The following is a 25,744-nucleotide window of genomic DNA, read 5'->3' on the forward strand; positions in this document are numbered from 1 at the left end:
CATTTTGTGAGATAAATGTTTTAAAGTTAAGTTTTATTCAGGCTTCTTTATAGTGTTGCTTCAGTCAGATGAGCTGAGACACATAAATAAGTCCTGAGTCTGATTCCAGATGTTCTGATCACATCTGTGTTGTCGATAACTGCGACTGAAACCTTTCTTTCTGTGCGTTTGTGGTTTATTTCAGTAAATATATGAGGATTCATTTCATTTTTAACTGCTTTTATTCTGTAACATTTGCATGAACAATGTAAACAAATTACCAAATGATCATTTCACATTTCAATGAAATCAAATCACTTGAGAGAGAAAAAATTTGCAGTTGGGCCCAACAGCACAAAATTAAGCAGGATTGCACTTATCTCAGCACAAACACATGATTTGCCGGAGCAGCATGAGTTACTGTTAACGTCTGCAGTTGATTGACAGATCTCCTTTCTTTGGCCTATTCTCTTTCAACAAGTTGGAAATGTTATTGTTAAGAAGAAAAAAGCTGGACTCAATAATATCGAAGATAAACAGAGACCCCTGTGAAATCCATCCTGATCATCGTCTCATTATATTATATATGACAGAATCAAAATGTATATAAGATTAAATTAGCTACAAATATATTCCCCTTCAATATATTTGCTTGAAATCGTCTGTGTATTGACCGTAAACACCATTATTGTGAGCACCTGATCCGATCCCCTGGCTTTCTGAGACGTTGGTTTCAGAGTGCAGGATGACATGAGAACAAGGGGCGAACAATCCCATTCTTCAAGCATCACGAAGTACGTCAGCACAGCTCCATCATCTCTTCCAGGGACAACTGCAGCTCCACAGACTGCAGGGAGGAGGCGCCACCATCGACGGCGATTTTCTTCAGCAGCTCTATAGAAGTCAGCACCACCTGAGAAAGGGGCGGGCGAAGAGGAGGGGGGGGGGCAGAAATCAGATGACAAGAATGACAAAGGAGGTGCCCGAATGTGAAGCGTGACGTAAGGAGTCGGCGTGAGCTCGGGCAATGAGACGTGTCGGGCTGGTTTCTTTAACTTTTTTTTTCATTTCTCTGCATGCATAGCAGAAAACACTGTACCACCTGAGGGATCAGCTGTCACCGCTGGTATTCAGGCTTTTGTTCTCTCTGTGCTATTAATCAATACCGAGACATAATTGCCTTTTGAGAGGTTGCTGTTAACTACAGCTCCCTTGAGTGGACTATTTGGGGGGTTTGATCACTCATGAAATTTGATGGAGGTACGTGAAGCAAAAGAAAAAAGGAAATCTACCACACCGAGATTCTGCTTTAAGGTCTGTGAGAGTGTGTGAATAATTCAAAGGTTTCCTAACCTCCACTGTGATGAGTTTCTTCTCCCAAGGCCTGTTGTCTGGGTCAGGCCACTTCTCCCCGAGGCAGAAGAACAGGGAGCAGGGGGGGGAGTCTCTCCCATTGATGAACTCCATAATTCCTAGAGGGATCAGACCAGCCCACTGTGTCAAGCCGACATTTATTCGTGGGTGTGCTACGAAGCTGCATCATGTGTCCTTTCACCCACCTCGCAGAAAGTCCTTGAACATGTAGAGCGGCTGCGGCTGCAGTTTAGAGATCTCCTGAGGCGGTTGGTTGCGATCAAACCTGGAGAAGCTCCAAAACGCTTTGATTTCCCCCCGTCGCTGGCCGTAGACCACATGGCCGGACACGCCCACATCCAGGCCGCCGCCCAGCTTGTCCAGGATGCGTTGGGTCAGTTTGGCTTGAGTTTGATCCGACATGGCTCCGGGACTCGGCAGGAAGACCCTGGTCAGGCCGGATTCGTTGTCCAAAACTGGTCCCACGAATTGAGGGCTGATGTGATGACAACATGTATTCATATGGTTATTGAGTATTTGAACAGCAGATCATATAATCAGTGAATCAATAATTCGACATTTTGAGGGAATACGCTTATTTGCTTTATTGGCATCATGTCTGTGAGGTAAATATGAATCTACAGCCAGAACAAGTTATTAGCTTATAGCAGCATTAATATTGTAAACAGGAGAAGGAAACCGCTTAGACTGACAAAAGTGAATCCAAAGCATCTTGATTGCCACCTAGTGGCTGGCTGCGGAATAGGTCGTAAACCAAACCACTCCTGGGACAAGCACCAAACTAAAAACATGTCAAATAAAATGTTCTCATACAGTAGATGCTTGGTCAAATGGGTGTATTGGTGGGATTTTGATAATGTGGCTGCCTCTCCCGATTGGCTCCAGATACACAAGATGGCAGCCATGTACGGATACAGGTTATTTGGCTACATTTCTGGATAGTGGGAGGAGGTGGAGATACATCGTCCATCTGTATGTACAATATAACAGGTTAGCTTCTAGGCATCCCAGGTGCTGGAAGGGGAATTCGTTTGCCTTTGAGCAGAGGCAGGCTAGCTGTTTCCCCCTGTTTCCAGTCTTTGTGCTAAGCTAGCTACCATACAGAAAGGAGAATTCCCAAAATGTATTAACGTTTCTCTGAATCAATTTAAGGTTTAAGTGTTGATATGGAGCATCTGTCTGATATGTTTGAGGAAATCATTACTCTGATGTTACCTGTAGACTAAGCTGATCCCAGCTTCATTCTGGACCTCGTGCTCCATCACCTTCAGTCCTCTGTAGAACACCGACACCCTGAAGCTAGTCTCTGAGGTTACAGGAAGAGGAGATGTGCATGAGAGCCGGTTAAAGAAATGGCCACCACACCAGGCCATGTAGTTTATGAATGTCATTCTAATGGATATTCATGTCCAATACTATTATAGGAGGAGATGTTTGAGTGATTGTGCGAACCCCACGTTTCATTTGCACAGCGCCGTCTGTCAACTCACTGAAATGATCTCCGTTGTTGGTCTGGTTCATGGTGTGTAGGAACTGCTCTGCCAGCTGCCCATCACAGGCCCCTCCTACAGCTCCCCCCGCTGGATGTGCCGGTTGCTCAGGCAACCCAGTTTCACTGCCCGCACCCTCAAACGTTACTGGATACTGCTGTTGCCCAGGCAACGCGTATCCACCAATCACCACCTGATCCTGCAGCTGCTGTTGCTCGGGAACAGGCTCAAAGCCTGTGATTCCCTCTGTAGAAAAGTTGGAGAGCATAATAAAAAAAAAAGGTTTTCGAGGGAAAGTACCTTGTGTTACTCTTCGGTTTCCTGCGCGTACTGCAGAAGCGAGGAGGAAATGAGGAGTGTACCTGTCTCAGGACCAAGGCTCAGTCCCTTCAGACATTCCTGCAGAATATCCTGGTTGATGGTGGTCTCTCCTGGAAACATTGATTCATTCAGAAACATCTAAACAGAGATTGCACATATAAAATACACAAATCATGCAAATTACAAAATAGTACTCCTTTACCTGTAAACACAGTGTCCTCCGCAAGGTAGAGGCAGTCTTCAAAGCACGAGATGTCCTGGCTCTAATCACACACACGCATCTGAATGAGTTCTGATGTAGTTGCATCATTGCACATCATTTACGAGGCATCTGCATAGATCCCAAGTCAACCCCCCCGAACAGAGGCACTTACCTCCTGTGTAGGGAAGCCGCACTCCTCAAGCAGAGCAGAGTCCTCTTTGACGAGGGCTCCAGGCGAAGACTTGGAAGAAGCTTTGAGGGTGAAAGCAAAGAAATACACTTACTATCTTTTTATTCTCCTCTAAAAGACAGCTTTGGTGTTATGATCCCACTGATGTGAACAGAGTGTGGACAACACAAGAGAACAGAGTTGTTCTGATACCATTTCTCTCTTACGAATACTGAACCGATACCACAGTGTTTAACAAAAAAAACAACAACTTATATTATGCATTTTAGCAGCTGGATGCTACCAGCCCTGTATGCAAGTGGTACAAATACAAATACATGCAATACAATTTTGGTTTGGCGGTCGTTACAGAAAAAGAACAAAACTAAATAGGAATAAACAACAATAACTTCCTTTAAAGGATCGGTGTGTAATATGTTGGTGACAGGGATCTATTGGCAGAAATTGAATATAAAAATAACCCAAGTGATGTTTACACGAGAGTTTTTCATCTAAATTGTAGGAGTTGTTGTTTTCTTGACTCTAGAATGGGCTCTTTATATTTAAATACTTTATATTTACATCGGGAGCAGGTCCTCTCTACGGAGGCGGACATTTTTTCTTTACAGTAACCCAAACTGGACTCACACCTTTAACAAATTGCTGATGTTAGTCTACCGGAGATCTCTTCTTCTTCATTGCTCCATAAACAGAACTTGACAGTGGCAGTACAGTGAAAACGCTGGTATGGAGCAGCAAATGAGAAATGATTTCTGGGGAAATAAAACTGGTTGAAACTAAAGATATGGTATCGGATCGGTACATTGTCATGTAAACGTTTGATTCAGTTATTCTGTTAGTAGGTCATTTTTTGTACAGTGCATCACAGGATAAAGACCTCTTCAACTTGCCTGTTATCCACTACAATAAAAGACCAAATGGTGATTGTCTACGGACGCCCTGGTGGGTCCTCACCTCCTGCCGCTGACTCGTTGGGCCAGTGAAACACTTTGTGAGGGTTGGCGGTTTCATTCTTGCTGTCGCCGACCATTTTAAAGCCTTTTGATCGCAGGGCGCTGCGGAAGTTCCTCTTCCAGACTGAGGCGTCTCCGTTAGCCTTGCCATTACCGCTCACCTCAGCCCAGGCCTAAAGGGAAGTGAGAGGTAGAAGGAGTTGAACTATATGAACAAAGAGAGGTTGACTACATGATGGACAACTTTAAAACGTGGTGCATCAATCTCTTGTGTGATTCCTGTCCTAGCGTTACCTTAAAGATGAGCACGTCACTGTCGGAGGAGTCCTGTCTCAGCTTGTGTTTCCAGGGGACGGAGAACTCTGTCTGTTCCGGGTTCGTCCACTGGACACCAGGATAGCTGCCGCTGTCGATCTGCGTCTGCAGCCACGGGATGAGCAGCGGCTTCTGTTGGGACATTTCTGAAGGAGCAAGTCGAACTGAGAAAACAGAGAGAATTTAATCCATTGAATTGTAGCCACGGATTTTGGTTTGGTTTTATGATATTCAGGTGATATTATCTATTGAAACTCAAGTGTTCATCAAAATCAACATTCTAGTCTTTTAAGTTGAAAACAATAGAGGCTTTTTAAAGACTGAATAATAATAATAACAAAAATAGTTTAATAGTTTAATAATCTTATTTACATATCTATAGTTTTTGTGTTTATACTCATTATAATTTTCTTATCCATCTAGAAAGACACGTTTCACCTGCAGAGGGGGCTATTTACTAATTTTTCAACTCAATTCATACAGAAAAGAATTATCATTGGTATCACATTAGTATCATTAAAGGTGTCTAAATAATAGTAATTGCTACTTAAAGATTGAAAATTTGAATAAACTGTTGATTTAGATTTTAAATAATGATTACATTTGAGAATGACAATTAAAACTTATTTAGGATTTATGCAAATGTGAATTTTTAAATATTATTTATATTTTTGTTTCTTTTGAACTGACATTACTATACAACATTAAAAATGACTGGGAGCAGGGAAACAGCAGTAGCAACAATAATTTCACAGTGGCGGAGATTAAATAACCGTACGATAGAAATAATATAAATGAGTTACCATTACAAGCAAATATCATCGTTATTATTAGAAGGAAAGATAACTTTACGCAGTAGTTATCATTAAATGATCAAAGATAGAATAGTCGAATTTCTGCAGAACTCTTGGTACAGCTGGGATTTCTGAATCTCTGAATATCAGGAAAGAGGAAGCAGGACAATATGAGGCCTGAGATTCAAAACTAAAAACTCTGATATGAGTTAATACGGTCTGAAAAAAGTACTAGTAAAGTAAAGTAAAAAAGGCATATAAGGTAGAAATACTCATTCTAAAGAGGCCAATATCCACATTAGTGCTGCATCAGACTTTTATAATGTTTGGTCTTCACTGTTGATTGTAGGACTATTTGTTCCTTGTTGAAAAGGACACATTCACAAACAGTAAAGTACAGTAGCTGTCCTCACCTGTAGTTTCTCACCTGAGGTTACTGCCTGGTTCGGTGTGCAGTGTTGAGTTCAGGTACCCGGGTTTCTCTGGGGTCAGGAGCCGGACTTGTGATGCAGGACAGCGGCTGGAGGTTTGTGATGGAGTCGAAGTAGATGTGAAACACTCTTGAGCTGCTGGAAGCTGCTGAAAGAAAAACACACACACACGCATCCGCCGCTTCACGGGAAACTCCGACTCTTTCAGTTTCGTTTTCCAGTTGTGACGTCAGCAGAGACCGCTAGGTGGGGCCAAACACACGCGTTTATATCGCTATACTTGTGAGGACATCAGGCATTTACAATTGATAATAATAATTTTTATTTTCATAATGTTATGACTTTTCTCATTTAATCAAGACCTATTTCTCATCGTATGACATTTTCGAAATCTCATTAAAAAAAAAACGTCATTATGGCCCCAATAGTCTCTCATATTGGTTAATTTGTTTTGTTTTTAAAGAAAAATAACAATTTGTCTTGTTTAAAATTGATTTAAATTCATGGTCAGTGTTACTTTGCTTAAATTTCCACATTTTACTTGTGTTGAGTTGTGTATTGAACCAAATCTGTGATTTCATAAATCATACTAATGGGTGCTTGTCTGAGATTTGTGGTTAGCACAATGAAACCTTTCTCCTACACCAACAACAATGTAAAAAACATTTCCATGCATTAGACTGGACCACAAACTGTTCATAAAGATGGATGATGTGTCTCCACTTCCTCCCACTATCCAGAAATGGAGCCAAAATGTCCCCAGAATGAATGCTGCCATCTTGTACAGATTATGTCATGTGGAGCCAGAGTCTGCCCAGTAGCAATCAAGGGATTGAGCCGGTTGTCGATGTCCCAACGATTACCTGCTCGACCAATCGTGAGTCAATCTCAGCTGTCAATCATGTTTCACTACGTGAGAAACGTGTGGAAGCCTCTTAAAAACAACCTTTTGAATAAGTAGTATAGAAGAGTCGGGGAATCAAGCAGCATTTGTTCTTTGCAGATTTTATTTGTTTCTCAAATACAGGAGAGTTAATGTACAGAAGGACAAAGAATTTCATCAAGAACTGTACAATATTTACACGCCTTTTTTTTCCTTTTTTATGGAAAATTAGATTGTTTTCAAAATAAGTCATAGTATGCACAAACATCAAAATGATAAAAATGAAATGACTATTTCCTCTTTAAATATTACTTATTTATACTCCTTCTTCCCACATGGGAAATGGATAGTTTACTTCTTTTTCTTTGCACCTGCATGACTGATGATTGAACTGAAGAACGACAATGTTACGTTTCAAATAGAATTTCCCATTCCCTTCTTTTTTTTTTCTTTTCTTCCTTTGTTTTTGTTATTTTACACCCACTGTATTTTATACAATATTTCTGTCTCTACGTCTGTTCTTTTTGTATAGAGGGGAAGACGACTTGGATATGTGGGTTGCCGATTGTACACTGAACCTGTGGAAAATAAAAAAAGAAAAGTTATTTAAAATGTCCGGGCAGCAGACCCAGCGCTTGTGAGAGTTTAAGTTAAAAACCTCCTCATATAAATAATAAAAATGTGTTTATATATTATCACACAGCGGTCTGGTGCTGCCCGTGGCATAACACGAGATGAGAGGGAGGGTGTTGGTTAACACATTTCATGTTTCTATCCTCAGACGAGTCCATGTTCACGTTTGCTCACGGCACGCTCGACACGCAGGTTAAAAAGCATTCTCACCCTCTTCCACTCTTTTCAAAAGCCAACAGTGAATGTTAGTCTTTTCAAAAAAATAATTTATGTAAAAACTAAGCGGTAATAGTTTCTCTTTGAACTATTGTCTTTATGACACACAGTTAACAAGATGTCAGTGGCTCCTCCGTTGACTTGGCAATTGCGGCTCATCCACGTTTAGTCCTTTGTCCACCTCGCGTCGCTCCCATTTCAACAACCGTCAATTCCCTCTTGACCCACCAGCGGCCCCGTGTCTGGCGGGGTCCCCCTTCTCACAAAGTAAGATATTTCTTAAAGTCATTTATCAACAACAAGAAAAAGAAAAGAGGCCAGTGTCTGAGGTCACATGAACAGACCCGCTTTTGTTCGTCAAGGGCCTTAAAAATTCATCCTCAGATATTAGAGATTTGAAGAGGGTGGGGGGGCTGTACAGTAGGATCCATCTCTGTCCGTGTTTGGATTTTCTTCTCAATTTTTTTTTTAATCCGTTCGCTTTAACGAATTCTCTGCGTCTCGCTGCAGTTGGCTCAGGCTTTGGTGCTGAGCGTGAGCAGCTCGATGAAGGAGCCGAAGAGGGTGTCCAGCCAGCTCTGGTTGGCCATGCACTGCTGCACCACTTCCTCTTGGCCTGGGTCCTCAGCTGCCTGCTCAATGGTGTTGGTCTGGAAAAGTGGGACGGAAACACAGACAATTGTGATGCTCAGACTCAAACTAGGGTCTCTTGCAGAAAAAGAAAACATATATGAGCTGGTTCTGTGTCTAATGAGGTTTGTGGACTGTATTTGATGAGTATCTACAACCTCAAGCGACAAAAAAACTAAACTTTTCAAGCGTGACTAAAGTATATACTGATCCTGGGGACACGCTTTCTTACCTCTTTCTTGCACTGTAAGAAGGTGTGGTATTTATAGTGATGAAGGGAGTGGTAGAGACTGTAGATCCGATACGACTCGGATGACAGTTTAAGGTCCTAAAAGAAAGAAGTCAGATTTAGAATTGTCAGATTATACCAGCATCAATAAAAAAAAACAATCTTAGAGCTAAGCGTCGATATTAACTGTGCAAGTCTGTGTGAGAAAGAGGAAAAGCGGAGCCGGTTCAGAAACTTGCAGCAGGTGCTTGAGGGGAAGCTCAAACTGTTTTATTCTCTCACTCATCAGCGATCCATCTGTCACACACAATCCACTGTTATTGCTTTTAACAGCAGTGGTTATTTTTGTTGAGGCCGGGGTTTCAGTGTCTATTTTTTCTGCTCCTCAGGAAGCCAACATCACGATCCTCAAGTGCTTCAATTATCTCACCCAGAATCCAGGAACAATCACTTGGCCATAGGCTAAAAATGTCCTAAGATGAGCCCGTTAATGTTTGAGAGCTCAACAAGTCAAATGTGAATAAAGGGACCATCAATTTGAATAAAGATGCTGTTAAATACATACAAAAGGTCCAGATGACTCATCACTGAGTAAGCACCCACACAGAAGCATACCTGTGGTTTAGGCAGGGTCTTCTTGACTCTGTTGAGGGTCTTGCGGTTGTATCCGTCCCCGCTCAGCCGCACCCTCACCACACCTGAGTCCAGGGGGTCTACAATGATCTGGGGGTAAGCATGCACGACTTCCTGTTGAGGGAGGGGACACAGAATAACACTCAGTCACAGGGAGAAGAGATGACTTGGAAACAAAACGTCCTTCATTTTGTATTTCAGCTTGAGTGCAGTGATTATTTTAACTAGCAATACATTTATTGATGATCTGTTATTATCACTTGCTATAGCTTTAGTATAGTCTAGTTAGTAGAGACCACGGTATATTTACAATGAAAAAGGCACCCAATTCTACCAAAATGTTTGACGTTTTTACTTGAGAAATGACACAAATATCAGCATATTTTACAGAACAGAAAATATGCCAATTTAAATGAAAGGAGCACAGTATTGTTAAATAAATATGCAGAGAATATTCAGCCATGAGAGAAAGAAAGAGAGAGCGACAGAGAGAGAGAGAGATTCAGGACAGATCACCTGGTGCTGAGAGTTCATGCTGACTCTCCTCAGCAGCCTCCTTTTCTGTTCGATGAGGATGCTGTCAATCTTCCTCATCGGTGGGAGGTACAGCTCGTCTGGTGGCCAATCAACACAGAGGAAGTTTCATTAGCAATCATTCATGCTGCTGCCAATCATTATAATACGACAGGGCCGAATCAAAGAGGCTCTTTCTGGGTGCAAATTTTTCAGGATTCCGGGAGCTTTCCGTCAAACCTGTCACTTCCTGTTTATTTGGATTTCTTAAAAACCCATTAAAAGATTCATTTGAATATGGGCGCTACACAACTTGCTTACAAATCCCCAGCTGTCATAAGAGCAGGTTGTTCAGCTGGATGGCTTCATCTAAAACCTGGCAGGTGCTGTGATATTTATTGCAGAATTTTAAAATGCGTCAATGCCATTGTTTGGTTGCCGACATTTAAGCTGTGAAAAATATGGCATTAAAAAGGGAGGTCTGGTTAGATTAGATATGTTCCTACACAATTAAAGCCTGAACTTCACAATCTACATTTCACTAGATTTATAAAAGCCAGTTTGAAGCGAAACTAAGCTGATTTCTCACCATCTGTGTCTTCCAGAGCTTGGATCATGTCGGGGTCCAGGGCCGTGCTGACCAGCATCTCCACGTAGCTCCTGAACATCTCCCTCATGGCACGGTTGTTCACTCCGCCTTTCACTGGCACTGAGTGGAAGAGAAGCAGCTTCATTATTACGGCCTCAAAAGGGATATAAACTCTTCTAACCTCAAACTGCAAGCACAAAGAATCAAAATGGCAGCTCACTTTCATTCTCACTAGCTGCCTCATCTGATGAGTCCGAGTCTGATGATGAAGGTACTTCCTTCAGCCACTTCTTCCTCTTTTTGGGCGGTGGCTCGGCCTTCACTTTGGCCGGCTTGGACTTGAGCGGGCGCTCAGCCTTTTCCTTCTCTTTCCTCTCCACCGCTTTCTTCTCCTCCTTCGCTCGACCTCGTTCTGCTGCTGCAGCCCGTTTCTCTACTTTGTCCTGCTGCGGCTGCACTCGCTTCTCCTTCTCTCTCTCACGCTCCTTCTCATGCTCCTTCTCTTTTTCTTTCTCCCTCTCTTTCTCTCTCTCTCTCTCCTTGGCTTTAGGCACGACAGATGGAGCCTCCTTCTTCTCCCGTTGTTCTTTTGCCGTTGTTGTGGTCGCTGTTCTCGTTTTCTCTCTCTGTTCGCGTTGGACTGGTGGAGCCACTCTCTCCTCTTTCTCCGCTACTTTTGGTGGCGCCTGGGACGCGGGAGGGGAGGCCATTCTCGGGAGGGACTGGCGTCTGCTGCACATGTAGGAATTGATTTACAGAAAGGCAGGAGGAATCTTATTTTAGTCAGGTATAATAGCAAAATAATTCACTATGTCACAACAGTTCATTCCCACAGGTGAGATCTGTATCAATCGACTTATCCTTTGGTCTTGGCTAAGAACAAAATTGCTTGTGAGAAAAAAGCGGATTTCCATAGATAGGCTCCCAGCCCCATCTTAGCTCACATGATGATTGCTCCATATTATCTTTTGGAACTTCTTGGACCACCCCTTCAAACCTAAGCCTGGCATCAGGTGCTCAGCTACAAGCCTCAGAGTCAAGGTGATTTTAATCCAGCTTAATCTATCGAGAATTTATTTTATATAAATAGAGGTTTCCATATTGTAAACACTGGTACCTGAGAGCAGGTGCGGCTCTGCGCCAAGGTCTCCGAGAGCAGACTCTGACGTAGTCCTTCTTATTGACATTCTCCAAAAACTTGACATAGATTCGCTGGTATCTCCTCTTGGCATCTCCGAAGTAGCCAAGATACTGACAGAAAAACAAATTACATACATTTAACATGATGAAGTGACACATTTGGTATGTAGGCATCCATTTATATGCACACACTATGTACATTTCACCATATATACACTATAGAACCTTAATCATATTCTAGGATGTAGCAGTGAACTCACGTTGCTTGTGGCGCAGAACTGCCTCTGCCCATCTTTAATCTCTGGACTGAACTTCTGCAGCAGGGCTTTCTGCACCCTCCAGATGGGTGGAGGCTCACGGCCTGTCTGCAGAGCCAGCTGTGAAGAAACACATGACACACAACTGAGTACAACATGTCACTGTAACATCTCAACACATTTTATTTGTTAAAAAGAGCAAAACAGGATTTTCCCTGATGATTTTCCCTTAATATTATACACACAAAAAACACAAATACCTTGAGAGTCCGGATGTCTTCCACTCGCACCACAAACTCGTCCCTTTCTCTGAAGATGCCCTCCCCTCCGCTTTCGCTCTCATCCTCCTCACTCTCTCCAACAATGGCAGCATCTTCTTGCTTCTGGGCAAGATGCAGCGAGGTGGTTTTGGGAGGTGGGGGCTCTTCGGGAGAGGCGGGGGACTCCGGAGAAGGCATAGGAGACTCCTTCTGAGTAGGAGGCTCGGAAGCAGGAGGAGGAGGGGAAGTGGGAGGAGGAGGGGAAGGAGGCGAAGGTGATGTCGCAGGAGGAGGAGTGGCAGGCTGAGGGAGAGGAGTGAGTGCGGGAGGTGATGGGAATGGGGATGAAGGAGCGATGGGGCTCGGAGGCTGGGAGAGCTCCTCTTGTTCTTCTGCTGGAGGCGGGGGTGAGGGGAGTGAGAGGGGAGGGAGGGGGGAGTGAGAAGGAGAGGAGGATGACGAGGGAGATGGGGGGACAGAGGGAGGTTCGGGAGTCGCTGGCTCTGGAGGGAGCTCGGGCAGCGGCACTGGAGGGAAAGAGGAAGTAAAGGTCACTCTACAGATCAATTTACCACCATGTCACAAAAATTGATTAAATTATTTTTTATATAAATATATAATGAATTTAACTAAAATACAACTTATATACTATTACTAACATAACTTATAGTAATTATAATAATTTTCCTAATCTGAGCTTTATAAAAATAATTGATGTAATAGAAAAAGGGCTATGGAAAGAATAAAGATCCAACTCACCATCAAGCTTGGGTGCACCCAGCGTTTCCAGCTGTGGTTCGATCTCCTCTGGCATATCATTGTCTTCGTCCCCTCTTACGCTTCTTTCCTCCTCAATCTCCTCCTCCTTGTTCTCCTCCTCCATGTCTCCATCTTCTAGCTGGAGATCATCAGGCTCATCAGAGTGGGGCTGGTGGTGGGGAGTATGCATGGTGGGCTGCGGGCTGAGCGTGGGGGGCTGCAGTGTGGGAGTGAGAGGGCCCTGGCTGGGTTGAGCCTGAGGCTGGGGAGGAGAGAGGGGGGGCTGGATGTTCGAGGTGAGCTGAGGAGTGTCGTACAGAGCAGAAATGGCCGAGGAAATGCTCTTCTGGAGGTCCTGGTTCTTTCCCACCGAGTCTTCCTCATCAGAAGAGAACGAGGGCAGGGTCTCCAGGTTCCGCTTTAGCTCATCTTCCAAGCGCTTGGGGCTGGGGCAGTTGCCCAGAGCCAGACCACCGTTCCCTTCACCGTCCCCAAATTGAGGTGGCGGTGGTGGAGGAGGAGGTGCAGGAGACAGTGGGCGCAGACCCCCTGGTTTACATGGTGAGGTTTCACCATTGTCATGCTCCATTCCTGGTGAGATGTCCAAGCCTGGAGGTCTCTTCCCCGTCTTGAGGAAGTCCAAGAATGAAGCAACAAAGCCAGCCTTGGACTCAGAGTCCTTATCATCCCCCTGAGAAAAAACACAAACCACAACTATCAAGCCATGAACTTAAAATAAATCCAATCAATTTGATCTTGAGCATTCTTAGAGCATTCTCTACTTAACAAAGCTAGGATACAATCCTGTAGCTGTTACCCTTTCCTCCATCCCCTCATCATCCACTCCTTCACCCATCATCTGGCTTTTCTGTTTGTTCTTGTCCTGACTTCTGTTGCTTTCTGTGCTGCAGGGGGGTCCAGGACTCAGGCCAAGTGAGGGAGCCGAGCCCACAGAGCCGTCAGACAGAGCGGGATCCGTGCCAGACAAAGAGTCTGTCCTCAGCAAGGCATCGGAGGAGGACAGGGTTCCGATCGGTAATTTAATCTACAATAAAAAGGATAAATGGAAATATTTCAAGTAATGCATTTCATATTTTTAGCTTTTACATGACAGAACAGTTAAAACAGAGTGAGGAGAAAGAAGTGTGATGAAGCAATAAACAGCAATTGCAGCTATGCACAACATACAACAAAAAAAACACAAAATCTGCTTTACATTTCTCACTCTTACTAGTTAAAGAACTATGTGAACCACGTCTTATATCTGTGACTTGACTTATTTGAAAATCCGCACACCTTTTCTGGACAGAAATCTACTGACCTTCAGAGGAGGAATAGGTTCGTGTTGCTGCTGTTGGGGCTGGTGATGGAGCTGCTGCTGCTGCTGCTGCTGCTGTAGGTGTTGGTGCTGCATCTGGTCCTGCTCCTTCCCACTCATTTCCATGTACATGTCTTCCCTCCTTCCTCCTCTACCTCTGCTTCCACGACCCCTGCCTCTACCTCGTCCCTCCACGCTGAATCCTCCTCCCACTGTTGTACCACCCATCTCTCCCATCATCCCTCTCGGGGTGAACGGCTCAGGCATCGGGCGGATGCGAGGCCTGCCTCTTGGCCTAGGGGGACCGTCTCTCTTGGGTCTAGTGGGCTTCCGGCCTCTCTTCTTGGGTCCTTCCTGAGGCATAAGAGAGTGTGAACCCATAGATGTGTATCCAGACGAGTGATAGAAGTCAATGTCGCCCATTAAAGGGCTGAGAGAGCCGCCTCCTCCTCCTCCCTTTCTGCAACTGGACACCAGGTCTGGTAACAGGTCCGGGAGTCTCCGGCTGTTTAAGCGGATGTCAGCTGGCTGGTCAGCTTTATCCTCATCATCTTCAAACTCATACTCTTGAGCGTAACTTTTCTTAGGCAGTGTGTTGGGGTCCCTGCGCTCCTTTAACAGGTGGAAAGAGCTGGACTTGAGCAGTTTCTTGGGACGAGATGAGCAGAAAATGGGAGACTGGAGGCCTCCAGAACCACTTCCTGCATTACTTCCGCCAGGCCCACCAGACATTTTGGCTCCAACATTGTTGGGACCCGCATTATTGGGGCCCATGCCCATAGCTGGGCCCTGGGACTGTATCAGTCCAAGCTGCTCAGTGTTGACAGTGGAGGGGAGCTCATGGGTTTTGAGGGAGTCTAGATCCAGAGTCATGGTGTTGTTGCTGGGCTCTTCCATGCCATGACAGTACGAGTCATAACCCTGATCTCCACCATGGTGACCCATTATGTCATAGCCCGCTCCACCACCGCCCCCTGCTCCACCCGCACTCTGTCCAGCTTTCATGGAATCCATTCCCTCTTGACCATGTTGGCTGTCATTCATCTCTCCCTGCCCTTGACCTCCGCCCCCTGCACAGCTTGACTTGTAGTCCTCTGTGCAAAACATGTCTTCCATTCCTGGAAAAAAGGAACGGTCCTCGTCCTGGAGGAGAGAATCTGGGAAGCAGATAGAAGTTAGGGGCACAAAGCGGTTACTTTGTTGGTTCTGGTCTGCTTTCTCCCCCGGGCTGACTGTGTCAAACGGGTGTTGCTCCGAGCGCTGCTGGTCCAGCTGGCTCTGCTGAGGGGTGAGCTGGGATGAGTGCGGCTGCTGTGGGTCAGACTGAGACTGGGAGTGGGCCGAGGCAGAGGGTGCGGATATGTGGTGAGGGAGTGGGGGTTGGGAGTGAGGGTGATGCGGGTGGGTTTGTTGATGCTGAGAGTGGTGCTGTGAGAGGTGGTGCATGTGAGACGGGGCAGATAAGTTCATGTCAGGCTCGGACAGGAAGGAGTGGAGTTCTGAGGCTGAGTGTTGCTGCGAGTGGTGGTGGGACGGGTGCTGCTCCTGCTGCCTGTGTCGCTCGCTGCTCCCTCCGCTCCTCCCGCCGCTGCCGGGTCCACCGCGTCGGTCTTCAGCCGCGTCTGCGCTGGACGTCTGAGAGAGGGAGCGCTCCAGCATGTCCAAGGAAGAGACACCTGTGCTCTGTTTCACCTGACTCTGCTCGTGCTGATGAGAAGGGGGCCCGTGGTTGTAGTGAGCCGCAGCCACCTCCAAAGCCTGGGACTGGAGTTGGAGCTGGAGCTGGGTGGTTTGAGACTGAGACTGAGCTTGATGTTTACTTGCGCCAAGTCTCCCACCAGCGCTTTCCATTGCAGCTTGCTGTTGGCTAATAGAGTGCTGCTGTTGGGCATGAGAGTCCATTTTATGGTGCTGCTGATGTGGAGGGAGGGAGTCCATTTTTGGGTGTTGCGGATGTGATTGGTGGGAGTCCATTTTGTGGTGCTGCGGGTGCTGCCGGTGAGAGTCCATTTTGTGGTGCTGTTGATGAGGCTCCAGCTTGTTGCGGGTGGTGTGGGACAGCACCGACTGGAGCAGGTGTGGCGGCTGACGGGACTGATCGGTGGGAGAGTCCATGAGGGAGGCTGCGGCTTGAGACTGGGAATGCTGCTGCTGGACTTCCGGTGTTTTCCGAGGATACGGGATGTCAGCTCGCTCCTGGGACTTCTTTTGGAGCTCCATTTGGGGGTGGGACGGCATCTGTGAGTGAGAAGTCACATGTTGACTATGTGAGGAGTGTTGGGGGGCAAGGGGGTGTTGGGAGTACGGGTCACCCCGCCCATAGTGGACTACAGAGCCTAGGTTGTCATGGTGATGGAGATGGGAGTGCACTTGTTCAGCACTTCCCCTCCCTCCAGTGCTCCTGCTGCTTCCAACAGACCTCTCGTTCCTCTGCTGCTGTTGTTGTTGATGGTGATGTTGTTGGTGTTGCTGCTGTTGTTTCTTCAGTGACATCTCCAACTGGCTGTCCAGCCCTGATATTGCCCCCCCAGATCCCGCATTTCCGGCCGTGGACGTAGCACTGTGGGTACGTATGACACTCTGGGGGTGGTACCTCTCCTCAGAGGTCTTACCCATGTCATAGCTTAGCCCTTTGCCTGAATCAGTAGTTGGGGGCACTGGCTGGGGCTGAGACTGAGTTTGTTGAGATGCCTGTTGGGATGACTGTTGAGAATGGTGATGAGCAGACTGGGGAGTGGGACTTGCTTGGGCTTGCAGCAAGTGCTGTATCAAGAACTCATCGTCATCGTCTACTTCCTCTTGGGATCTCTGTGAGCCCACCCCGAGCATAGAAGTGTCTGCCTTTGTTTTAGAAGAGGAGGAATGATAGGACTGAGGTTGGGAGTTCGGGCCTCTGGTGTCCGGGTAGCCTTGTGGGGAGGCCAGGTAGGTGGGGGAGAGAACTGAGGAAATGTATTTATTAGAGCCTGCACCTCCTGGAGATTGTGTGGGGCAGGTGGGCACTGGGGAGTGCAACCCTGGACGGACGATGCCAGAGTTGCCTGATGGGGAGGGGCTAGAGTCTTGAATATGATAGGACCCTCCGCCACTACCTCCTCCACCTCTCTCATTGGTCATACTGTTTCCTGCTCCTCCTCCTGAGCCAGAGTTCCCACTCCCTGTGCCAGTGCTGCTTCCTCCCCCTGATGCTCCACTACCTGATGAGCCACTTGATCTTAAAAGAGCAGGGGAGTGACCTGGGGCTCCGTAGCCTAGTGATGGGCTTCCAGCTCCACCCAGTGAAGATGGAAGTGATCCATAAGCAGAGTCGGCTCCATATATATCAGTGGAGTAAGACTGGCTTCGTCCACCTAAACTCCCATATCCCTTCCCAGCAGTACCTGAGCTCAGGTCTTGGGCTTGAGGAGAACTGAAGCCTCCATAGGCCTGAGACAGGTGGGAAGTAGGGGGCTGATTAGGGGAATATGACTGTGTTTGTTGTTGGGGTGGGGTCTGACCAGTATGAGCAGCGGTGGGGGTCTTCACTGGCGGTACAGGAGAACCGTAGCCTGAGAGGCAGGATTTGGGTGCTGAGGAGGAGGAGGAGGAAGGAGGCTGCTGCTGAGGGGCTGGGGGAGGAGGAGCTGGCTGAGGGGGTGGCTGCTGCCTGGAAGGGGCTGCGCTGGAGCTAGAAGAGGGAATGGAGTTGGAAGGATGAGCACCAGAAGTGGCAGAAGAAGAGGAGGAGGAAGAGGACGTAGAGGAAGCAGAGGGGGGTGTGTGAGGAGTTCTTGAGGATGAAGCTGAACTGGCGGAAGAATAGCCACTGCTGGAGCTGCTTTTCGTACCTTTTCCAGCTGAGGACGAGGACGAGGAAGAGGAGGATGACGAGTAGGGAGGCTGGATGATTGGCCGATATTGTTCAGTGCGAGCGGGGGCTTTGAGGTCAGATGATGGGCTCTGGTCGCCCAGTGGGCTGCAAGAAAGGCCAGCATGTCTGTGGTGGGTGGCTATCTGCTGGTACCCCGCCCCTCCACAGCTGAGATAGTGCTGAAGGGAGTGGGCAGCAGAGGACGAGAGCTGTGACTGAGATGGAGTGGGCCGCTGGTAATGCTTGATAACACTGTCCTGGCGGGGCACGGCCCGTTCCTGAGCCGAATTCGACTGCGACTGGGATTGAGCCTGGGGCTGGGCCGAAGAAAAGACAGATGCATTATATAGCTGGGAGGACTGGTCCTGTAGCTGTGATGAAAGCAGGTTGAACTGGTGGGACTGCAGGTGCCTGGCGGACGACGCCTGGGCTGATGCGGCTCCCGTGGGATCCTGGCTGCCCCTGTAGGCAGCTGCGGCAGCACCCTGTGAGGACAGAAGTCTATCAAAACCCAGGCTAGACTGGGAAGGACCCTTTATGTGTAGTAGGGGGTCATGTGGGGAGAGCAGGCCATTGGATGTGGGACTAAATGTGGGCGTGTCTTGGAGGGAAAGGGAGCCAGTGGGGAAAGAACGGCTGGAGAAGGATGCTGGATGCTGATAGGCTGAGAGAGCAGAGGAGGAGGGGAAGGATCCAGAGCCAGGAAGGGCTCCAGAGATGAATAGCTCAGGAGGAGCAGGCGTGTGCATTGCTGTTGGGAAAAGGAAGACATGTTTCAAAATTACTCAATATCCATCATACTATCATTTTAATTAAGAAATAATAAATTAGGCATGACTATGATGATCAACAAGTACAGTATAAATGCCTGAATCCTAAATGGAAATGCACACATAGCAAAACTGTGGATTATAATGCAGCAAAACATTGGGAGGTGGTTCTTTAAATGTCATGTTGACTGTGTGGCCTGTTTGAATGTCAACACAAGAGTGAAGATCTAACTCAGCCCCACCTGTCTGCCAGGATGGTGTGCGGAACTGGGAAAGAAGGGAGGAGGCAGAGGGTGGAGGTTGAGGACCCCGGGACTCCAGGGCCGAGATCAGATTCATGACAGATGCATCTGGGGCAGAGGGGCTGGCATGGTGCAGGCCAGTGTCAAAGAGCCCTGAAAGACCTTTGGGAAGACAGAATAGTGAAAAATGATTAAGAACGTAAATTTTGACAAATTAAATCTAAAAAATAAATAAGAAAAAAAATTATTTGATTTTTGACAAGACTTAATCTTATCCCAGAAATATACTCGGTGAATGTGCTGTCACACATACAGATAATCTAAGTCAATAAGTCTGTAGTTCTTACTGTAACTATGAGTACATCATCCTCTGTTGTTGAAAACCAACCTAAGACATCAGCAAAACTTTATGAAAATCAATGGTGTGAACATCATCAGCTCCAATTCATCTGAGCTACTGTATAATGTGATCATCTTTCAATGACAATTTACCAGGGCCTGCATGGAGAGACACAATAAGTCATTGTCGGGGTCCCTTATGGTGGTGACATGGAAGGTATGACATTTATCTCACCCAAACTACGTCCAGCTGCTCCCCAAGCCCCGCCTTGGCCAGAGCTCCCTGGGTGGTGATTGGTGGCATAGCCCTGCAGAGGGTGTGGGGTGGCGTAGGCTTGTCTGTGGAGGAGCTCAGACTCAGGGTGGGATGATCTGGAACTCCCATATACCAGACTGGGGAAGAAGGAGATTGTCATTCACTTTTAAGCACATTTACATAAACCTAATCTATTCCCAAAAATGTGACCCTTGAGAAAACACTGCCTAGGCTTGGGTCATGTAAAATGAATAAATAAATACAAATCGGAAATGCAAGTTAATTGTTCTTTAATTGAAAAGAATGTTAATTTTGTTCCCATATGCAACTTCTTAACATGTGGAAACCAAAATCACTCATGAGTCTCATTTACATTTTAAGTTTAAGGGAGGATAATCTAATACAAATAATAATTAATAAAATATCAGTGGAAGAATAATATAATTGTTACATGTTATTACACCAAAATTGTGTTATAATGGATGCAAATCTGTCAAATCAGCAATAAAAGTGTCATGCAAAAATAATGGGACACTTAATTTGCAATTATAATGTCGCCTCGAGACCAAACCATAACAAAATTTGAAGATGTGAGCTAAACAAGCTTCTTATTTCAAAGCTGTAGATGATCCAGCTGCAGAAGTTTGCGTTACAAAAACAGATGAAATGCGTGGATGTCTGGCAAAGGGAACATGTTAGCATTTGTGCTGCTGGCTGGTAGCACCGCCTAGCAGCGATGCACAGCTCTAATGGGAGAAATGCAGACTAGGCCCGAACTGCAAGGCCAACCTTTTTACGTTTAAATAAACCATAAGTGTGTTGTGTGCAGACTGATGCAAGTTGAAAATATGCATTTCGCCGAGATCGTTTAGGGGGAAAAAGGCCAAAGACCAGTTTCGTCTGCGACCACTCATTATGTGGGTACGGCTAACAGCTGGATGGAGCAGGTCGACGCAAATGCATGCTAAAGTTGCATGCAAACACCAGCGATTAGCCAGGCTTGTTTACTCAAATATAATTTCATATTGTGTCGTGGTGGCTTCCAGGTACGAGCCGGCAGCTGGCCGTGCGTCTACATATCACACACGAGCAGCCAAACAAGAGACAATGATGCTGGCGTGCACAGGCCTCACGTCTCTTCCATGCAACAGAGCGCTAGCTCGCAGGCTAACACAAGGCTAACAGACAAGAGCTATCCTCCACAGCTCGGACCATTCCCATCATTATCACCATCATCTCGCGAACGCAACCTAGCCGTGTTATTAGCATCGTTTCGTTTTCGACGAATAGCCAGATTGTGTGTTTGATGCGTAGGGACTGTGGGGATATTTCAATATGCAAATTAACATAATCCACTAGCAATTATCTGGATCACGATTGGGAGAAAATGCACGATAAATCTCAAATCAGGGGAGTGTGGCATCGCCCCTGTTGGGAGATGTGCGTTCCCTGCTTCCCTTTGCAGTGCGTAGCTACTGGTATTGGACCTTCCCGGTTAATATGCATCAGTTCTTGTTGATGTCTGTCAGGGGGGCTGTTGTGAGGTGGATAGATAGATAGGTGCTGGTGCTGGTGGGGGTTGCTGCGTCTGCACTCCTCGCAGATCCCATCAATCCCGGTGAATTTATATCTATCGGGGGTCTGTATCCAGGCCTGCACACGGGGAACAATAATTCCTATGGATGCTCCAGACATGCACCCCCTCCCCCTCTCCCACCCTGTGCCAGGTCTACCTAAAAAACCCACGTCTGTCAATCACACTCAATTCATCTCCCCAACCTTCTCCTTTCTCCACCCCGCCCACCCCCACGACACGCACACTGCCCCATTCCTGCTTATAATATTATTACTATGCAAGTGTTTCGGGGATGACAATGCACTGCACATTAACACGAGCCGTGGCACTGGATCATCAACATAATTTGTTTACACGGGTCACACCGTGCCCTGCAAAGCGCCACTGATGCATATGCACATTGTCTGAATCCGATGCATACCTTGCTTTTGCCGATCTCTCGTAACTCCATCCTGCTCCTGCGCCCAGATCACCAAATCCTGTTCCCGGGTAATTTCTATCCATTTATGTGTTGGAACAAAAAAAAAAAAAAAACGTGTGCGATGAGGACGAAAAAAGCAACGAGATCGTCGCGACAAGCGGATCTTGGAGAAAGAGAGAGAAAGGGGGGGATAGAAATCCCTGTGTTTCCCCTTCTCGGTTTCAGGCTATTTTCCCCGGTTTCATAAGCAAGTCCTCAGGAGTGGAAAACAGCATATTGAAAGAGAAATGGAGGGGAGGAGGAGGAGAAAGCTGGATGAAAAAAAAGAGGGGGGTCTACGGGGTTATAATCCAACCACCTCCAAAAAGAGCCAGTCTTTCTCCTTTTCCTGCGTTTATCATTTCCCCGAACGGAGCTTCAGTCCAGAATCGGTCGCGGTCATGATGGAGATGCGGCGGATTTGGCCGGTGATGGACGAATCGCTGATAAACATTTGATTTGAATGCGTCCCTTTTTTTTTCTCTCTCTCCCTCTCTCTCTTCGCCGTCTCTCCTCCCCTTTCTTTAGGCTAGTTCTGCTGCTACGCTGCTAACACCATAAAGGATCGCGATCGACGGGCCACGTTGGAAGCGACCGATCCCCGTAGAGACGAAGCCCAGAAATCCCCAATCTCCCTCTCCCCCTCCACAAAAACAAATCTCTTCTCTCTCCCCCCTCCGTGCTTTACAAATGGCTCCCACCCCCCGTCCACCTCCGGAGCCGCGGAGCTAGCAGCAGATGCTAGCTGTCAGTAACGACGCATCAAAATAAAACAGGGCTGCTTTTCTTCCCCCCCTGTTCTCCCTGTGTCTCTGCCTCGTCTCTAATGGCCTCCCGAGTAACAGCGAGCCCCCCCCCCCAGCACCGAGGCCGAAAACGACGAGATACACACACAACCCCCCCCACTGAAACGAGCTGGAGCGCGAAGTAAAAGCAGGCCGCGGCGTTTTAATATGTTTTACTCATTTTCCTCCGGAGTCGCCATGTTTGAAGGCGGCTCTCCGCTGTCCTGTCTGTCCTCCCTCGCTCCCCCCTCCGTCTCACCGCCGGGACTCATTCAGTGTCTGCGGTGACCTCCATTCACCGGGCTCACTTCCCCCCAGTCACTCAGTCAGTCGCTCTGCAGGCGGCCATGCGAGCTTTTCCACACTTTCATCGTTATTGTTTGGCAAAAAAAATGTGGCGTCGAGGATTTGACACGAGAAGAAGAAGAAGAAGAAATAGTGCGCTGTTTTGTCCTGGACGCTGTGATTGGCTGAGGCGCGTTCTCGGGTTTTCCAGGTTTATAATAAAATGCCTTCCGCAGTCACATCCACATTGTGCAGCCTGGTTTACACAGTTTCCTGCCAACAATCACATGATTGCAATATCAAATAACCTGCAGTGTTTGATTAAGGCCGGTTACATTACAATGAATTCTGCATTTTCTTATTTTATATGAACCACAAATGCTTAAAAACACCAAAACCTATTTTGGTCCATTTCCCCCTTTGATTTTATTATTTGGACCACAAATGTAGTGAGTGTGTCCACCTGCAGGTGGCGGTCAGGAGTTTATGGTTCTAATAAAAAAAGGAGGGATCATCGTGAGATGCTTTGCTCTTGTGTCTTTTTCATATTTTTATATGCATACATCTAATTATTTTTCGATACTAGTAGAATAACCATTACATTAACTTGCAATTATATCAAATTAATGTGAGGGATTCAAGCGCAAAACAGACATTTTGGCGTTTCTCACCGTCAATGTGACTCCTTTTGTTTACAGGTAATAACACTGGACATAATCCAGAGGCCAGAAATCCATCATTGTGTTACACGCCATAGTGTATGTTGCCCTCCAGTGGTGCTTTTGAAATCTGCAACTGTAACACTTCAAAATCACGTTGGCTACAATTTTATATCAATATGAATCTTTTGATAAATATTTATATATTTTTTATTATCATTAGAATTTGAGGACCCATACAAATACATAAGATCTATGTATAAATGTGTATAACTGTTCAATAGGATTCATGTCTAAATATCTCATAACATCAATGGGGGATTTTCCCTAGTTTCCCTTAAATATATAACATCATTATGAAACAGGATGCAGTACGTGTTGTTATTGTTCTGATTTCGCCATTTTTGCAGAGTTGCTGCTAATTCTGAGACAGGAAAACATTTTGTTCCACAATGTTTAGAGGGAACAAATCTTGCTCATATGCCTTTAATGTTCTTCATAAACTGTTAAAATCCCAATACACCCGTATATTAAATATCTTGAAACTAGGCTGTATTCTGAAAGATATTCAAAATACATGCTTTGATTTATAGTGAAAAAAACCCATGACTGTGTAGTTACAACTTAACAATCTCACCAGGATATGTTGAGCAAATGAAACAAACGTGTGTTCCTCTGTGGATTACCAACACTAAAGCTAACCCCTGTCTGCTTTAATCTTTAAAAGCCTCCGAATTCTGGATAGTTTCCAGAATATTAGCTGCATCATTTCCAGCGGCGTGCTCGATGCTAATTCAAGGGGGTTATTTTTTAAACAAATGCCACAACTCTGAGCTCAACCTCTTAAGCCGACAAAGCAGAATAAAGCAAAAAAAGTCAGGCTCCCCAGTCTCTTTTCAGGAAAAAGCACCTCTGCCAGCTCCCCTGTAGTGAGCATTTTAGATGCACCATGAGGCCTTTGTGATGCATAATGATTGACTCAAAAGGGTCCTCCATCTGCATATTCATTAAAAGGACAATAAAACAAAAGGAAGGAATTTAAGAATACTCAGTTTGATGAACATAAATAGGACAGGATATTAGAATAAAGAGGAAAAAATGGAAGAACTCTCTTAAAACGTGTTGCATTTAAAAGTAAACGTGCCTTCCTGAGTAATCTCTTGCATATCATATTTTTTCCTTTCTCAGCTTCCTTGACCTCTTCCTCTCTGGAGCCTCTCATATATGACATCGTCCCTGTCGTGCTTCCCCCCTCCCTCCCTGGCCTGTCTTTATCTCTCCATCTCTGTAGCCGGTCAGTGACCATTCTTGACTGCAGCTCTCGCAGCAACACACCTCCACAGAACCCCAGCTCTCCTCTGTCAGACATGCTGGACTGCAGCGAGGCCGCGCCAGCATCATGTCAGGTTATCAAGGAGGACGTTGACAAATGGTGAGTTCTGAGGGGACTTATGTGCAACTGCTGACGCTGAAGGGGCTATTTGTAAAATTACACTCATAATTATAAAATAAATGATAAATCTCATTACTAGCCATTGTGAAAGTCTTAAGTGAGTGTAAGTGCTTGTACAGAGTGTCTGTGTAGAAGTTCGCGCCCTCGAGGACTATTCATTAACTGTGTTTGGGTTCCAGTTGAGTAATCGTCACTTTCCATTACATCCCTTTGGCCGCTCTCTCTCATCACTTACTGAGCTCTATGTTTTCATATTAACTCCTTATCTGGGCTCATCTTGTTAGCGCGCCTGTGGAGGAGATCATTACCTCTTAATTAATGTAGAATACATTTTCTCACAACTTTAAGTAAATCCACTCTGGGATGAAGTGTTCAGACAGGGCTCCTCTGTGTTGAGGAGCATAAATAGACCTGAGGTTTAAAAATAGTATTTTACATATGTGACCTATTGGAGAGGAATGGCACATTCCCGGCTGCTGGTTCGTGTTACGTGCACACAGGAAGTGACAGATATTTGGTGTGTGTGTCCACGTGCAGCGGCGATTAGAGCTGGTGAAGCCGCTGCACAGATTACTAACTCGTGTTCTTCACAGAATGCAGATAAAAGCTGCTGTGGAGATTTGAGTCGGAATACACTGCGATCAGGCTACACTGTAATAATCCCTCTGGTGCACATGCAGACTAAATTTAGAGTTGTAATTTATGTAGAAAAGGTGATGTAACGTCTAATGTCTGCATGTATTTTACCAAAAAGGGATAAGAGGGTTTTTCTTTTTACAAATCTTATTGTTTTGTTTCAGTGTCAGAGAGAGGGGAGTGGAAGAGTGTAAAGATCTGATTGATGCCTTCCAGGCCTGTATAAAGACCCTGTCGGAGGGATCATAATGCATGAGGAAATGCATATTGATCAAAAGTAAGTTGACAACACACTATTATTTTATTTGTCCTCAGTAAAAAGCA

General features: G+C 45.9%; 2 protein-coding genes across 4 annotated transcripts; both read right to left on the reverse strand.

The window, feature by feature from the left end:
* Window positions 1-202: 202 nt before the first annotated feature.
* On the reverse strand, window positions 203-6,255 carry irf3 (interferon regulatory factor 3). Of its 2 annotated transcripts, none has more exons than XM_061095173.1 (11): window positions 6,046-6,255; window positions 4,804-4,988; window positions 4,511-4,682; window positions 3,539-3,618; window positions 3,367-3,427; window positions 3,206-3,274; window positions 2,844-3,089; window positions 2,569-2,659; window positions 1,539-1,828; window positions 1,333-1,451; window positions 203-892 (listed from the first exon to the last, which is right to left on the reverse strand). In XM_061095173.1, exons 2-11 carry the CDS (start codon window positions 4,966-4,968, stop codon window positions 779-781), a joined length of 1,407 nt encoding a protein of 468 aa, XP_060951156.1. In that variant the 5' UTR covers window positions 4,969-4,988; window positions 6,046-6,255; the 3' UTR covers window positions 203-778. The 2 variants fall into 2 exon arrangements, with proteins under 2 accessions (XP_060951156.1, XP_060951155.1); XM_061095172.1 differs by having other exon boundaries at window positions 6,032-6,255.
* Window positions 6,256-8,174: 1,919 nt separating this feature from the next.
* prr12a (proline rich 12a) lies at window positions 8,175-22,226 on the reverse strand. Of its 2 annotated transcripts, none has more exons than XM_061094652.1 (15): window positions 21,564-22,226; window positions 19,546-19,703; window positions 18,972-19,133; window positions 14,113-18,710; window positions 13,609-13,836; window positions 12,792-13,482; window positions 12,033-12,559; window positions 11,776-11,892; window positions 11,493-11,626; window positions 10,596-11,104; window positions 10,376-10,495; window positions 9,790-9,887; window positions 9,256-9,387; window positions 8,644-8,739; window positions 8,175-8,431 (listed from the first exon to the last, which is right to left on the reverse strand). In XM_061094652.1, exons 1-15 carry the CDS (start codon window positions 21,644-21,646, stop codon window positions 8,297-8,299), a joined length of 7,788 nt encoding a protein of 2,595 aa, XP_060950635.1. In that variant the 5' UTR covers window positions 21,647-22,226; the 3' UTR covers window positions 8,175-8,296. The 2 variants fall into 2 exon arrangements, with proteins under 2 accessions (XP_060950635.1, XP_060950634.1); XM_061094651.1 differs by having other exon boundaries at window positions 10,596-11,107.
* Window positions 22,227-25,744: the final 3,518 nt, after the last annotated feature.

This window comes from Limanda limanda, chromosome 21, assembly GCF_963576545.1.
Source record: "Limanda limanda chromosome 21, fLimLim1.1, whole genome shotgun sequence".
NCBI lineage: Eukaryota > Metazoa > Chordata > Actinopteri > Pleuronectiformes > Pleuronectidae > Limanda > Limanda limanda.

What these genes read in the sequence shown, in the direction of transcription:
- irf3 (XM_061095173.1), bottom strand. Translation starts at nt 4,968, where the DNA reads ATGTCCCAACAGAAGCCGCTGCTCATCCCGTGGCTGCAGACGCAGATC. An exon ending in GTTCAAGGACTTTCTGCGAG is followed by an intron (nt 1,452 to 1,538) that starts GTGGGTGAAAGG and finishes TGATCCCTCTAG; the next exon opens with GAATTATGGAGTTCATCAAT. An exon ending in AGAAACTCATCACAGTGGAG is followed by an intron (nt 893 to 1,332) that starts GTTAGGAAACCT and finishes CCCCTTTCTCAG; the next exon opens with GTGGTGCTGACTTCTATAGA.
- prr12a (XM_061094651.1), bottom strand. Translation starts at nt 21,646, where the DNA reads ATGGATAGAAATTACCCGGGAACAGGATTTGGTGATCTGGGCGCAGGA. An exon ending in AGCAGCTGGACGTAGTTTGG is followed by an intron (nt 19,134 to 19,545) that starts GTGAGATAAATG and finishes GTCTTCCCAAAG; the next exon opens with GTCTTTCAGGGCTCTTTGAC. An exon ending in AGAGCCGCACCTGCTCTCAG is followed by an intron (nt 11,108 to 11,492) that starts GTACCAGTGTTT and finishes CTACATGTGCAG; the next exon opens with CAGACGCCAGTCCCTCCCGA.